At 37.1% G+C, this 12,664-nt stretch overlaps 1 protein-coding gene across 3 annotated transcripts in view; it reads right to left on the bottom strand.

The window, feature by feature from the left end:
• The window catches only part of cfap54 (cilia and flagella associated 54), a 26,409-nt gene extending 13,745 nt beyond the window's left edge, over nucleotides 1-12,664 (bottom strand). For 2 of the 3 annotated variants that reach the window (XM_083528183.1, XM_083528185.1), the window contains exons 1-35: nucleotides 12,406-12,664; nucleotides 12,155-12,260; nucleotides 11,044-11,187; nucleotides 10,777-10,945; nucleotides 10,630-10,688; nucleotides 10,399-10,542; nucleotides 9,459-9,572; nucleotides 9,118-9,219; nucleotides 8,816-9,014; nucleotides 8,632-8,730; nucleotides 8,430-8,542; nucleotides 8,216-8,342; nucleotides 7,330-7,421; nucleotides 7,097-7,231; nucleotides 6,844-6,994; nucleotides 6,651-6,715; nucleotides 6,391-6,519; nucleotides 5,875-6,022; nucleotides 5,676-5,765; nucleotides 5,417-5,538; nucleotides 5,149-5,328; nucleotides 4,622-4,714; nucleotides 4,208-4,393; nucleotides 3,983-4,128; nucleotides 3,744-3,891; nucleotides 3,433-3,588; nucleotides 3,064-3,186; nucleotides 2,717-2,809; nucleotides 1,830-1,977; nucleotides 1,415-1,513; nucleotides 1,203-1,329; nucleotides 1,032-1,128; nucleotides 869-936; nucleotides 603-797; nucleotides 174-322 (exon numbers count right to left, since the gene is read on the bottom strand). In XM_083528183.1, coding sequence (XP_083384309.1) covers nucleotides 174-322; nucleotides 603-797; nucleotides 869-936; nucleotides 1,032-1,128; nucleotides 1,203-1,329; nucleotides 1,415-1,513; nucleotides 1,830-1,977; nucleotides 2,717-2,809; nucleotides 3,064-3,186; nucleotides 3,433-3,588; nucleotides 3,744-3,891; nucleotides 3,983-4,128; nucleotides 4,208-4,393; nucleotides 4,622-4,714; nucleotides 5,149-5,328; nucleotides 5,417-5,538; nucleotides 5,676-5,765; nucleotides 5,875-6,022; nucleotides 6,391-6,519; nucleotides 6,651-6,715; nucleotides 6,844-6,994; nucleotides 7,097-7,231; nucleotides 7,330-7,421; nucleotides 8,216-8,342; nucleotides 8,430-8,542; nucleotides 8,632-8,730; nucleotides 8,816-9,014; nucleotides 9,118-9,219; nucleotides 9,459-9,572; nucleotides 10,399-10,542; nucleotides 10,630-10,688; nucleotides 10,777-10,945; nucleotides 11,044-11,187; nucleotides 12,155-12,260; nucleotides 12,406-12,554 — 4,465 coding nt within the window. In that variant the 5' untranslated portion in view covers nucleotides 12,555-12,664. The remainder of the gene's footprint in view (nucleotides 1-173; nucleotides 323-602; nucleotides 798-868; nucleotides 937-1,031; nucleotides 1,129-1,202; nucleotides 1,330-1,414; nucleotides 1,514-1,829; nucleotides 1,978-2,716; nucleotides 2,810-3,063; nucleotides 3,187-3,432; nucleotides 3,589-3,743; nucleotides 3,892-3,982; nucleotides 4,129-4,207; nucleotides 4,394-4,621; nucleotides 4,715-5,148; nucleotides 5,329-5,416; nucleotides 5,539-5,675; nucleotides 5,766-5,874; nucleotides 6,023-6,390; nucleotides 6,520-6,650; nucleotides 6,716-6,843; nucleotides 6,995-7,096; nucleotides 7,232-7,329; nucleotides 7,422-8,215; nucleotides 8,343-8,429; nucleotides 8,543-8,631; nucleotides 8,731-8,815; nucleotides 9,015-9,117; nucleotides 9,220-9,458; nucleotides 9,573-10,398; nucleotides 10,543-10,629; nucleotides 10,689-10,776; nucleotides 10,946-11,043; nucleotides 11,188-12,154; nucleotides 12,261-12,405) is intronic. The other variant, XM_083528184.1, reaches the window with a different exon arrangement.

Raw genomic sequence — 12,664 nt, 5'->3', positions numbered from 1 at the left:
CTCCTAATAAAACCAGGTCCAAACCTGTTACAAATGTAGAAAAGAAAATACTGCAATCTAACCCAGTTATCATGTGACACTGGCACGTAAATTTTTCAAGGAGTGGGATTAGTCAAATTTTGTTATACACAATGTACATAAATCCAATACTATTCCTCATCACAGATACCCACCTTGACTGATACCCTTGGCTTTGTGAATGGTGGGTTTAAGGAATAAAGGGCTCAACTCAGGGGGTTTGATGTGTTGGGAAATATTACTCCATTTCACCAGTGTTCCAGTGTGTGCCAAGGAGAAAAAGTGCAATGACAGCTTGCTGTAACTGTAGGTTTTAGGAAGAAAAAAAGACGTCAAAGATAGTTGCATCTTTTTAACATTTTTATCTAGAAATCTTAAGTTATGAATTTGTATTGTCTGCTTTCTTTATTAATGTCATTGATATTAAATTGTTAAATATACTCATTATGTTCATGTATGCAACTAAAATAAATACATGTGTATCAACCCAGGTTCACTTTAGTAAGTCTTCTTATATTATATATACATTTCTTACATTTTGGAGCTCTTGTAGGGTACACATGTGAAAGTGAAAATGAGCATACCATTGTTGGGCAGGTGCTACAGGGTGAAGTTGAAAGTTCCTTCTCAGGAGACCCAGGTGTGCTTGAGCCAGTGTCAGATTGGCGAGGCATCGCCATGGTAACTCGTCTGAGAGGACCTGCCTCATCATCTTCTGCTGCTGGTGCCTTCTCAGCAATCCCAGCTGTTTCATCAATGTTTCTACTGCGTTTAACTCTCTGTCACGTAATACAATGCATTACAATCGAGTTGACATGACAACAAATAACCAGACCTTATGGAAACTTACTTCTCAGAGCCTTTTGAGCTGGAAACTGATTTCTTCAACACATTCTTCTTTTTATAAGCTCTGTTTATCTGGTAACAGACACAAATAGCGTGAATGTGAAGGGTTCTTGAAGTGCAAGTGATATCAATGAAGATGTGTATGTGTGTTTGTGCTTTTCATTTACTTTAATGCAGTACTGTATGATAGATGATGTAAACTTCTTCTGATCCTTTCTTAAATTCCTGTTAGGCTTCTTCGGCAATGTCAAATTTTCATCTCGACTGTTAATAAAGTGCATATGTTAGCCATGTGACCGGACAATCACACACAAACACATACAGACACACATACAGACCTCTTAAGCCAGTTGAAAATTTCTTGTCCCCATTGTATTAGCAGTTCTAACTCATCTTTTTGCAGCGCTTTCTGTAGCAGGAGTGCAGCAAACTCCATGAAGCAAGACATTTCTTTAAACTTCATCACTTTCGGGAAAATAAATATATACATCACAAAAGCTGCATCTGTGACAAAACAGTGTTCACTGCTTTATTAAGATATCCAGCTCACCATTTTGAAAATCATTCCTGAGCGAGCTGGAACCAATGATCTTGTACAAAATATTGGGATTTTCTTCTCCACTCAGTTCACAGTCAAAATAATCCGCTGCTTAAAAAAAATACATTGACTGTATAAAATATTTAAACCTTTTCAAAATGGAGATCATAGGTTGTACAAAGCATCATGGTCATTATTTTTAAAAGAAGGTTAAATGTTCAAACACAAAAAGATTTTTCCAAATAATACTGAGCATTGCAAATAAATAACATCAAGGCATGCTGCTATAAAAGAAAAAAAATCAATGATGGGGTGGTGTTAGGAGGCCAAGTGCAAAGCAGTGTTAATAATCTTTGTAATCCTACAGAGTTGAAAACTCTGTGTTACCAATTCGGAACAAAATGACCCTTCTATCTAAGCTTTCTACCTTCTCTGTTCCAAGCTGGATCATCCCTGGTTTCAAATGTCTGCAGTTTTTCATGCTGCTTTAAAGCAATACATGTCAAAGCCTTCAATTCCTCACTTGGTTCAGCTTCCTGGCTGCATGCCTGTGCCTTCTTTTGGGGTTTCTTTACCTGAGAAGCAAAACACATGCCTTAAAATTTACTATAAAAGTCATAAACCATGTTTCCTGTGCTAACAATGCTAATAAGTAATAGTTAAACAAGCTTGCATTTATCACCTTCATTAGGACTGCATTATTGTATTGTGCTTATTTAAAACTAGCAGCAACATGAACTAATGATACACATGAGTGCAGTGGCTGGCAGCAAATCAGTGATTTAGGCTCTAGGTTACTAATAAGAGGGTATGAGTTTGAATACCAGCCAACCACAGTAACACAATTAGGTTCTAAAAGCAAAGCTCCAGGATGCTGTGACTCTGCTCTGACCCTAGCATCACAAGAAGTTGGTTGAAATGTGAATAAAAGTACTTGGTTATACATGTGACATTAAAGGCTGTCTTTCTAGGTGTACTTTTATTTATATATCTTTTTAACTATATAAAAGAAAGTCAACACAAAATCACAAAAACAATAAGATTTGTCTGTTTTTTAAAACCAGTCTAGCACAATTAGTGATTGAGGTATCAATGCAGGATTACAAAAAAAAAAAAAACTGAAGGAACCACATTGATTTTCAAACCATATTAATTAAAGGTCTTTCATTGATTAATTCATGAATCAATTGATGTATTTATTTACTCCAATAATAGCTTTTTACTGGCCAGGATGGCAGAGGGATCCAAAAACCATACTGGAAAAATTGGGCATGAGACAGGAAAGTATAATTTATTTTATAAAAGAGCATTTACCCTGTCTTGTGGCTGGAGATTCTCATTCATCTCTAGTAGGAGCTGCTTCCCTTGTTCCATCACTGAAGATGCCAAAAATTCATCTTTCAAGCCCTACACACATAATAATATGCAAAACTTAATAGATCTTAATAATTCAGTCTCAGGTTAATATATTCCTGGATTGGGCAATAATAGAACTTATTTTAAATGATGTAATAATTTGCTGGTATCATTGAGATTAGTTTGCTAAAAATGAATTCATTTGATTAAATGTTTTTTATAGAATTGGTCAGTTAAATAAAATCATGTGTGCAAAGTTCACCAGATATGTTGGTAATACCATAAATGTAACGGATGCTTATTACCTTGCCTACATACTGTGTGATACAGGCCACCATGTGATATAGTGATTCAGAAGTAGCAACAGGCCTTTTCTGTTTGAGTGCAGCAGAAATCTTCTGCAGCACCTTCAGACACTTCAACAGCACCTGAAACAAGCACAAATGATAGTTCATGCTTAAATGCTTAAAATTATTAAAATATTTTACAATTAATTTAACAAAGTGGTAACACTGAAGCTCAATCCAAAATTGCTAATGAATATCCCCTTTTCAGAAATGAATACTAACATTTTAAATGGGAATGTTATAAAAAAAAATATGGTTTAATTCCTTCTGACCAGTCAGATTCAAGCTTTCACCAGCATTGTGGCATAAACACCATTATCCACCCACCTGAATCGCAGGGTCTGATGGGATCTGATAGAAGACAAGTGGTGCCAGGAGGCCATAGCAGGTCACTACAGCCTGCAAGGCAGCATTGCTGTCATTGAGATGTAGTGACAGATCTATGGCCACAAGCATCTTCTCACACTCCGCAAGCCTAGCCTCCTATATCAAGAGTCATGAGAACAGCTTTAGAGAAGAATTTGTGATTTATTAGCCAAAAACATATTCACTTTTGATTTCTGCTCAACTAAGGTCTACAGGCCAATACTGTTCAAAATCACTCATGAGAAGACATTTAACACACAAACAGCTCTAACCTGTCCCCAGATCAGAGGGCTTCCATCACTGAGGGAGTCACAGTATAGTGCTCCCTCCTGGATGTGAATGTTGGTCTGTATAAAGATTGAGGTGAGGAAAAGCTGCTGCAGTACAGGAGAGGAAAGCTGCAATATCTCTGGGCACAATCTTCAGAAATAAATATAAAAAAATTAAGACATTTAAGGTCATTAATGGATGCATTCAGATCAACATGTGGTATAACATTTGGATGTCTAACTTTGTCTGGGCAAGCCTCTCAGTAGCTTTTTTATCCACTGGTTCCTCACAGACTCCAGAATCAGTAACTGCTGGAAGAGTAAAGTGGCTCCATATCTCACTGCAGGTTTTCTTGGCTAGTGTATACTGGCCTGTTTGGTAGGCCACCTGAAGCAAAAAAGATATATATTTGAAATATTATTTGTGTAAGCATTATGCCATATACCACAGGTCTAAATGCACGTACCTGAGCCAAATGTCCCCAGGTTGTCAACAGAGGCAGTGGAAGAGAGGCTAGCACTGGCCTGGTGGTGTCTCCAATACGGCTTCCAATCAAGTTGCCCTGAGCGTCGTAGGCTGCCACAGCAAAGACATATTTCTGGTTGGGTTCCAGGCCACTTACGTGAAACAAGCGTTCACTTCTAGATGAAATCTAATTGAAAAAAAACAGATTTATATTATCACAAAATATTACTCAGTAATATTTTGTACATCCTAAATTTTACATATTTGACTCAAGAGAATGTAGTGGAGCAGTGTAATCAGACCAGCATAATACAACTACTAAACTCACTGGAAAATTATAGTTTCATGTACATAGTATCAGCATTTAGTTTTAAAATTGTATATTAAATTATTTGTTTAGATTGTGTATATCTACCATTTCACCAGTGCCAACCAGGTGGCAGTCTCTGGTCCGTACTTTCAGGTTGACACATTCAACTTCTTTGCCATAAATACCATACCAGCAAACCTGCACCATACCAAAATAGATGTTAAAAATTGATTTGACTTCTTTGACTCTACGACCACCATAATTCAGCAAACACTGTCACAAAGTTCTGTACATTTATAGTATTACAAACATGAAATTATACAATTTATTGTACAATAATGGTCATGTTGTGCATAACATGAAAATGCATGCTATAAATTACTTTATAATTGAAACCAAATGCAGGGCAATCCTAGAAGAAAACATTTGGTCTACCCAAATGTGTTAGAATAGCTAAACAGAGCCCAGGCTGCAATCCAACCAAAAAAACAGAGAAAATATTTGAAAAATACTATTGAAAAATGGTCTCCATCCAATCTGAGAGAGCTTTAAGCAATTTTGCCAAAATTCTTTTATACATATTATGTAAAACAAAAGGAAAAAGTAATTGTGAGTAAAAGTGGTAAAATTACCTGCTCCTCCAGCATGTATGGTGCTGGTGAAAAAGTTAAAGATTGATTGCTGCGAGACAGCAGCACAGGTGGGGGAGGTCTACACCCTTCTTTCACTCCTGATCCCATCTCTGCAGAAGTAGCAGAAATGGTCATCCGCTTCTCTTCCAGACCTGCTTTCTCCAGTAATGTCAAAGCCTCCTGAACCAATACAGCACAATATAGTTGTTACCAGATTTTTTTTTTCTTTTTTTTGTAAAGGTTTTAAATAGTGATTTGACATACTGACCTCAAGCAGCTTTTTGGTGCATTTGTTAGTAGCATCTTTCTTATAGAGAAATAAGGCCTTCTGTGCCAGAAACAGAACTTTGGAAATTTTATTCTTCTTAATCTTCTCTTGCAGGGCATCTTCTGTTGGAACTAAGCAAGGACATTTCAGCACTACTCAGACTGTTTTTTGTTGTAGACATGTTTCCTAGAACTATTTCTTTAATAAGAGATTCACAAAGATGTGAAAATATAAGTAAGTTAAAGGTAGTTGATTTTACCTGCTCTGGCTCTCTCAGAATATTCAGTAGTAAACTGTCTTTCTGCATTTTGCACTAGTGGCTTCTTTTTCCCTTCCGGATTCTCATCATCTAAGTTGAAGAAACACAGCTGTTAAATTATATCCAATGCACAAACGTCATTATTCTTTCTTTTTTTTCAAAGGTCATGTGGGTGAGTGGGGAAGGGAGTGTCACGAACCTGGGTAAATATCCAAGAGTTTGAAGAATATTCTGTGCTGGAAAGCCAGTAGTTCCATATGCATATCTATTAAGAGAGATCTCATGCTTGAACCGTTCTTAATCTGTTCGTCGTGCTCTGAAGATCTCAAACTTTCTCCACTAAATTTCTAAAAAAAAAAATGACAGCAGATCTTTTCTTCTGAAATATGCCACAGTTAATTATATATTAATGAGCAATTTGTACAGATTTAAGCACACAAATTACTTATTTGTGTCCATTGCCACCAGTATTATAAAATCTGAGATGAACAGGTTACAGACAAGTTATTGCATCACAATCTGTATCTCATATTCTCTTGATGAACATAGGCATTTCTGTCTGGTTATCTTTGCAATTTATATTTTTATTTGTTTGTTTGTTTGTTTTTAGATAGACCTGCCATGGCGGACAATGTATTATTTATATAGAATTATTTTACCTATAGAACAAATTAATTTAACAAATTGGAGTTTCTAGCTTGTAGTATAGCACTACCTGTAAGAACACAGTGTCAGAGATTGCAGAGGCATCATGAGAGAGAGATACAGTCCTGCCTCTTGATACACACTCTAGACCTTTCTCCAGCACAGTCCACGCCATCTCAAGATGCTCTGCATGTGAGTTCTGCAACCATGTTCAAATATTAACGGTTAATAAGTCAAGCTAGACTGTATTACACTTATTACAAAATATGAAACCTTTTCATTTTTACATGCACTTTAATTAAGATGGAAATGTATCTTACATGAGCTTACCAAACTAGGTGTGGCTGTAGGTTTTTCAAAAGAGGGAGTTTGCAGATTGCTGTCTTTATTTGAGTCTTCACAAACAAAAGCAACATGTTGTAATTGCACATAGTAAATTAGAATTAAATGCAACTCAAGTTTGAATTTGTTAGTCTCATATCAATATTAATAAGTTTCAATGAAATAGTGTGTAATTGCATGCCTTTTGCTGGGATGGTCAATGGAAGTGAGTCTGCACTGATTTCTAGTACTGAGGTCAATCTAAGAGTCATCTCAGCCACTGCCACTGGGTCTATCTCAGCTAATTGACACATATAGGCCACCTCACACAAAAGGAACAGAGTCTGGACCCACTGTGTGATAAAGCCACAAATAACCGTATTCATTAGTAACAATAGTGATGGCTCACTTGCAAAAAAAAATATTTGAGTTTAGGTAAAGGCAGAGTCAACTACCTTGTCTGGTAAAGCCATTTTGCCTATGTAGCATGCTGGGTCTGGTCTGGCCTGAACCCTCTGAAACACAAGCTTATATTTTGCCCAGAGGAACAGTACAATATCCAAGACCAGGTCCTCATCAGGTCTGATGTCCTGGTACACATATTTAACACAAGCACAGTCAGCAGTCTTTCACCACTGGAATTACAAGTTATACAAAATAGCAGAGATTTAGGTATCAGAGGGCTGACCTGAGCTGCCTCACACACACAAACATGCAGAGTCTGGACCAGATTTAAAAGCTCATCTGTCATGCTAATTAGCCCTGAAGGTTGCTCTTTATCTGTGGGTGAAAAGTGGTTTGGGTTGAGAAGATAGTTTTGCAGCAGAATGTAGAAGACATCCAGTATATAAAAAGTATATAAAAAAAGCAAATATAAAAAAAAAGATGCAAAACAATTTTAACTTAAAATTAGATTAGCCTTACAACGTAAAACAAATAGGTCTACCTTATGATCTCAGGATAATCGTATTTTATGTATATAATTCATAACGTTATACACTTGACAGATTGTGCTGGTATACGAAAATAAACAACCAGCTAATAAAGCCTGACATCGAGGGATGGATTATTTTCCTACAGCATTCCCCCATATGTTTCATTTCTTAAACACCTTACCAGTTTGCCAATACAAATAACAGATACTTTGTAAAACAGAACAAGATACACATTTTTATCAGACTGTAGTTTTAAATAATATTGTGGAACATCCCAGCAACAAGATTTCTATTATCACTTAAATTATACAATATATAGAAAAAGGTTTGAAAACACCTGACCATAACACTTATATAAAGGAAGAAAGGAAGCCATACATATACTGTAGATGTGCTGATCAGTTGGCCATATAGTGTAGAAGCTATAGTAAACAGTCAACCTCCTGAACAAGCTATATTGTTTATCTCTATATATTTTAAAAAGACTAAATGAAGCTGTGTGTCATTTATCAATGAATTACAAAGCCAAAGTCCTCCATCCTAAATATGTGTCAGAAAAATGTAATATTTGTTAAGCACTGACATGGTCATCAATAATTAGTAATTGTTTCTTATCAAAACGTAAAAATTTCTTGATACCAGATTGAATGTCAGTTGTGAGATCTTTGGTCCCCTGACGGACCCTGTGAGTGGACAAGACACGCTCCATGGCCTCCAGCAAGGTGAGTTGTAACTCAGCCTTCCGGAAAAGACGACCCTCCAGGCTCTACCAGAAAATACACTGTGAATCTTAATACATTTATAAATGCAAAAAAATTTAAACATTTAATTAACATTTCACCAGCTGACTTACAGACAGTACTGTCACAAGGTTGTCTGATAGGCTGCAAAACACGTCCCACTGTTCATATCTAAAAAGCAGCTTTGCAAACTTCACTGCAGCATCCACTGAAATCTGATTCTCACCTGTGGTAAACATCACAGTAACCATGAGCTAAACATTAGAACCAGTTGGACAATTTTAAAAATTTTAAAATAGAATGTTGAAGATTCACCAGCTATAGCCATCTCTAAGAGGGTGCAAGTAGGAGCAAGGGCATTCAAAGACAAGGGCAGGCTGTCATTCCGGACTCGATCAGGGGAGCCACCGATTCCTAAACCACAAACAAAAGTTAAAAGCGCAGTCTAAAACAAACAACAAAACATTTATATACAAAGTGGCTTAAACAGGAAGAATACCAGATAGTATGCTGATGCCAGCTGACATGAGCTCGATTGCCACCTCCTGATCATCAGGGTCAGCCAATGTACCAGTCTGCAAAGGTCTGCGAGAACTGTCCCACAGAGCCTCCAACACTGCCAGGAACTGAGCAGCATTTCCTTCAAACAGCTCCATCAGGATGCGCTCAGTTGTTGTACGTGGCCATGGACTCTGGGGCTAAACAAGAATAATAGAGAGAAAGAAACAGGAAGTAGGTAAAAACACATCTATCGTCAGTTTTTAGTACCAGTTAGTATTTCAATAAGTATAAAGTACTCACATTTTGAACATCCTTAAGATTGCCCTTCTGTTTCAACCTGAAAAATCCTTTAGGTTTCCTCTGAGATTCATACACTAAGCGTTTAAACACCATGGACGCAACCTGCACACCAACACAGCAGCATTCAAAAGCATGGACAAACACACACTCATTATAACATAGAGCTACTATAAAGTATCCAATTTTTTGTTTTTATTTTAATGCATAATCAGCATTAATAATTATTTATCAGTGTTTCCTAAAACATGAAGTATGAAGTAATCTTTGTGTAATGTTTTTGAAATGGCTGATCCTGTTTTTAAAACAAATACTTTTCATAGATAAGATTTTTTCATACGTACTTTGATTGTAGCATCTTTAAAGGCTTGGTTTGTCTCTGGTGTAGATGGTAACCCAGTCATCTTCTGCAGCTTCCCTAGTTCATCTATTTTAGCAAGAGCTTGTCTAGCAAACACCTGGCCAAGAAAAGACACAATCTTGTGTCAGATTATGATAGTAACACAGGTAAATGCCCAAAATCTCTTTTTAATTATTTTATACAGTCATTTGGGTGATTCCATGTTTAGTATTGTTTAGTTATTTTAATAATTCTTCTAAATTGAACTTAGACGTTTAACCATTAGGTTAAACAAAATATTAAAATCCCTCTCATGTCGATATTTTCTGTTTATATTTTTCTTTGCTGAATATTGCTGCATCTTGTGGCTACTTTTATTTATTTATTTATTTTAAGCATAGAATTATACATTTAACTATTTCAGTTTTTCATAGGAGTAAATATGTTTAGGTCCCCTGGTGGTCTAGTGGTTAAGATGCAGCGCTCCCACCGCTGCGACCCGGGTTCGATTCCCGGTCAGGGAACCATCCCCAGCCACTCTTAGTGCCGGTCCCAAGCCCAGATAAATTGGGGAGGGTTGCGTTAGGAAGGGCATCCAGCGTAAAACATGTGCCAAATCAAACGTGCGGAGGATCCGCTGTGGCGACCCCTAACGGGAGAAGCCGAAAAGAAAGTATAGGAGTAAATATGTTTAGTTAATAGAGATGAATAAGCATCGTAGAACACAATTTCAGTTTTTCATAACGTATATTATAAATCATGTTTTAACATAATTCCATGTAGGGATAAAATTGAGATAAATAAATGTAAGAGAGTGAAAACTTTACGAACTTAATGATAAATAATCATGCCCTTCCTTCTGCTTTCTAATAGAACCACAGCAGGATCAGCACTATTTTATACTTACAGAGAGAGAGTATAAATCACTAAAGTGGGAAACTGACCTCTGCTTGTACAGCAGCCTCGCCACTATAGTAACATTCACAAACACTACAGTACAGAGTGGCTCTCCAGGGCAGAAACCTAGGATTTAGCAATGGGATGGATTTTTCCAGACACACACATGCCCACAGTAAATACTCACTAGCCTGAAAGAAAAAAACACAATGGAAACATTTTAGCATCGACAGTCTGCAGTACATGTGCTATAAGTGAAAGCATGCATGGTCGATTACCTGAGCAGAGTGACTCACTGACATTAAGAACCGACATATATTGTAGATGTACAAAGAACCTGGGGATATAGTAAAAAATCGTACAATCACATAATGGAATATTTTACATCTCTTTGCTTTAATTAGATGAGCTGCTGCATCACGTACCATTGTACAACAACCAGCACAGGATTTCATGAGGCAGGATGGCCTGCATAATGATGCGCAAAAACCCTAGAATGCTGAGCAGTTTCTGCATCCCGATGCAATCCGGCTGCTTGCACCTCTCACGTTCCAAGTGAAAAACACACACGCATTCCCCATACAAAGCACGGAGCTAATAAACATACAGGCAACCAGTTAACAGACTTAACAGGTCATTTCTGTCTACTGACTAGCATTTACAAGCACACAGATAGTTCTAATATGCCAAACCGTAAGTTTCGCTCCTGCAGTGTGAAAGCCTTGAGGGAAGAAGACCTGCTCGAATTGCTTCACATCTCTGATGCTCTCCAAGCTAGCAGGGGAGATCCGTTGTAAATAGAGTTTGTATCCCTGCCACAGTGCCAATCTATAAAACTACACACAGGGGTCACTTTATTAAGTGTATCAACAATACAGGAACATTAGCTATGTAAACAGTATTTATATGAATAAAACTAGTTTTAAGTTCATTCGATTATAGATATAGTTATTGTCCATCTGTTCTGTGCATCAGTCCCTTTTACTTTGTTTCAAAATAAAATGCACCATGGAAGCATCTCTAACTAGATATCGTTTTTCCTGATGGATCACTTTGAACAGCACACTGACGTTACAGACATGATAGAGTGCACTACATAAGACAAAGTAGCTTTACTAGGATTTTCAAACAGCTTTCAAATAGCTTGTGCTTTTAAAATTCATCTAACTCTCTTTATGGAGTCCCTGTGCTTGCACTATGCATGTACCACTTCCCAAAACATGCCTGGAAATGGACCTTTGACTCGAAATTGCACCAATGTGTGAATGCAACCAAAAATTCTTGCCAATAAAAGTGATTCTGACTTTAAATGATTGTGCAAATGTGTGTGCATGGTGACAGGCTGGTATCCCATCTAGAATGTACATTCCTTTGTCATGACCAGTGACCATTCAGTTAAAAATTACCGTTGCTACACTTGATCTCATATCATTACTGCACACGCGTACAATTGCTTTGGTAAGAATGAGAATAGTCCACCACCTAATAATATCTGATCAGTGATGGTTCTTTAGTGTTCACTTGAAGTCAGGACAAATCAAGGCGGCTTTTATTGTCATTCTGCTATGGTCTGGACCATGGTGCAACAGAGAACAGTATGAACAGTAACAGTATTGTGAAGTGCAAAACACAACAGTGTGAGATCAGTACAGGACAAAATAAATACACAGGACTTTGCAGTGATGTATAATGTGAATCAGATACAGTAAAAAGTTTGCAATAAAGCATTATCCTGATAGTCTGGTGTGGTCTATACAATTATGAAAAGCAATTAATAGAAGAAGAGCAAATAAACGATCCTACGTTATTCTCGAAAAGAAAATCTGAGATGTCCAGCAAAGTCTCTTCATAATAAAGGCTCGGAAGACGAGGTTCATATTTCTTCCAGATGTCAAACAGTTTCAAAGACCTGTCAAAAACAAACTTCATATCAATACATTGCGTTAAAACAAAATGTATGAGATGCATGAGATTCAAAACGAAAATAAATCAGGAGGACGTGAACACGAATTGATTTAAACAGACATGACATTAACACAGACACCATGCATTACCCTTTTAAATAAGAGCAGTGATCGAAGCTGAGCGAATCCCGAATTCTTTTCACATAAGATCTAAACTCTTTTAAATCCTTCTCAAAAGCCAAAATGACCGGGTTAGATTTATCTAAAGAGCCATAATATGAAGCTGGTAAAGGCTGCATTTTATTTTCGAATCACTATCGGACCTAAACCAGGGAGCAAATGTATATTGGTGTTGCTAAGGAGACGCGCATGCGCGCTGCAAACGATTCGCGGGCTCAGGACAGCTACG

Source organism: Silurus aristotelis (genome assembly GCF_946808225.1).
Source record: "Silurus aristotelis genome assembly, chromosome: 24".
NCBI lineage: Eukaryota > Metazoa > Chordata > Actinopteri > Siluriformes > Siluridae > Silurus > Silurus aristotelis.
Note: the sequence above shows the minus strand (reverse complement) of the source record. Positions and strands in the feature narration are given on the sequence as shown.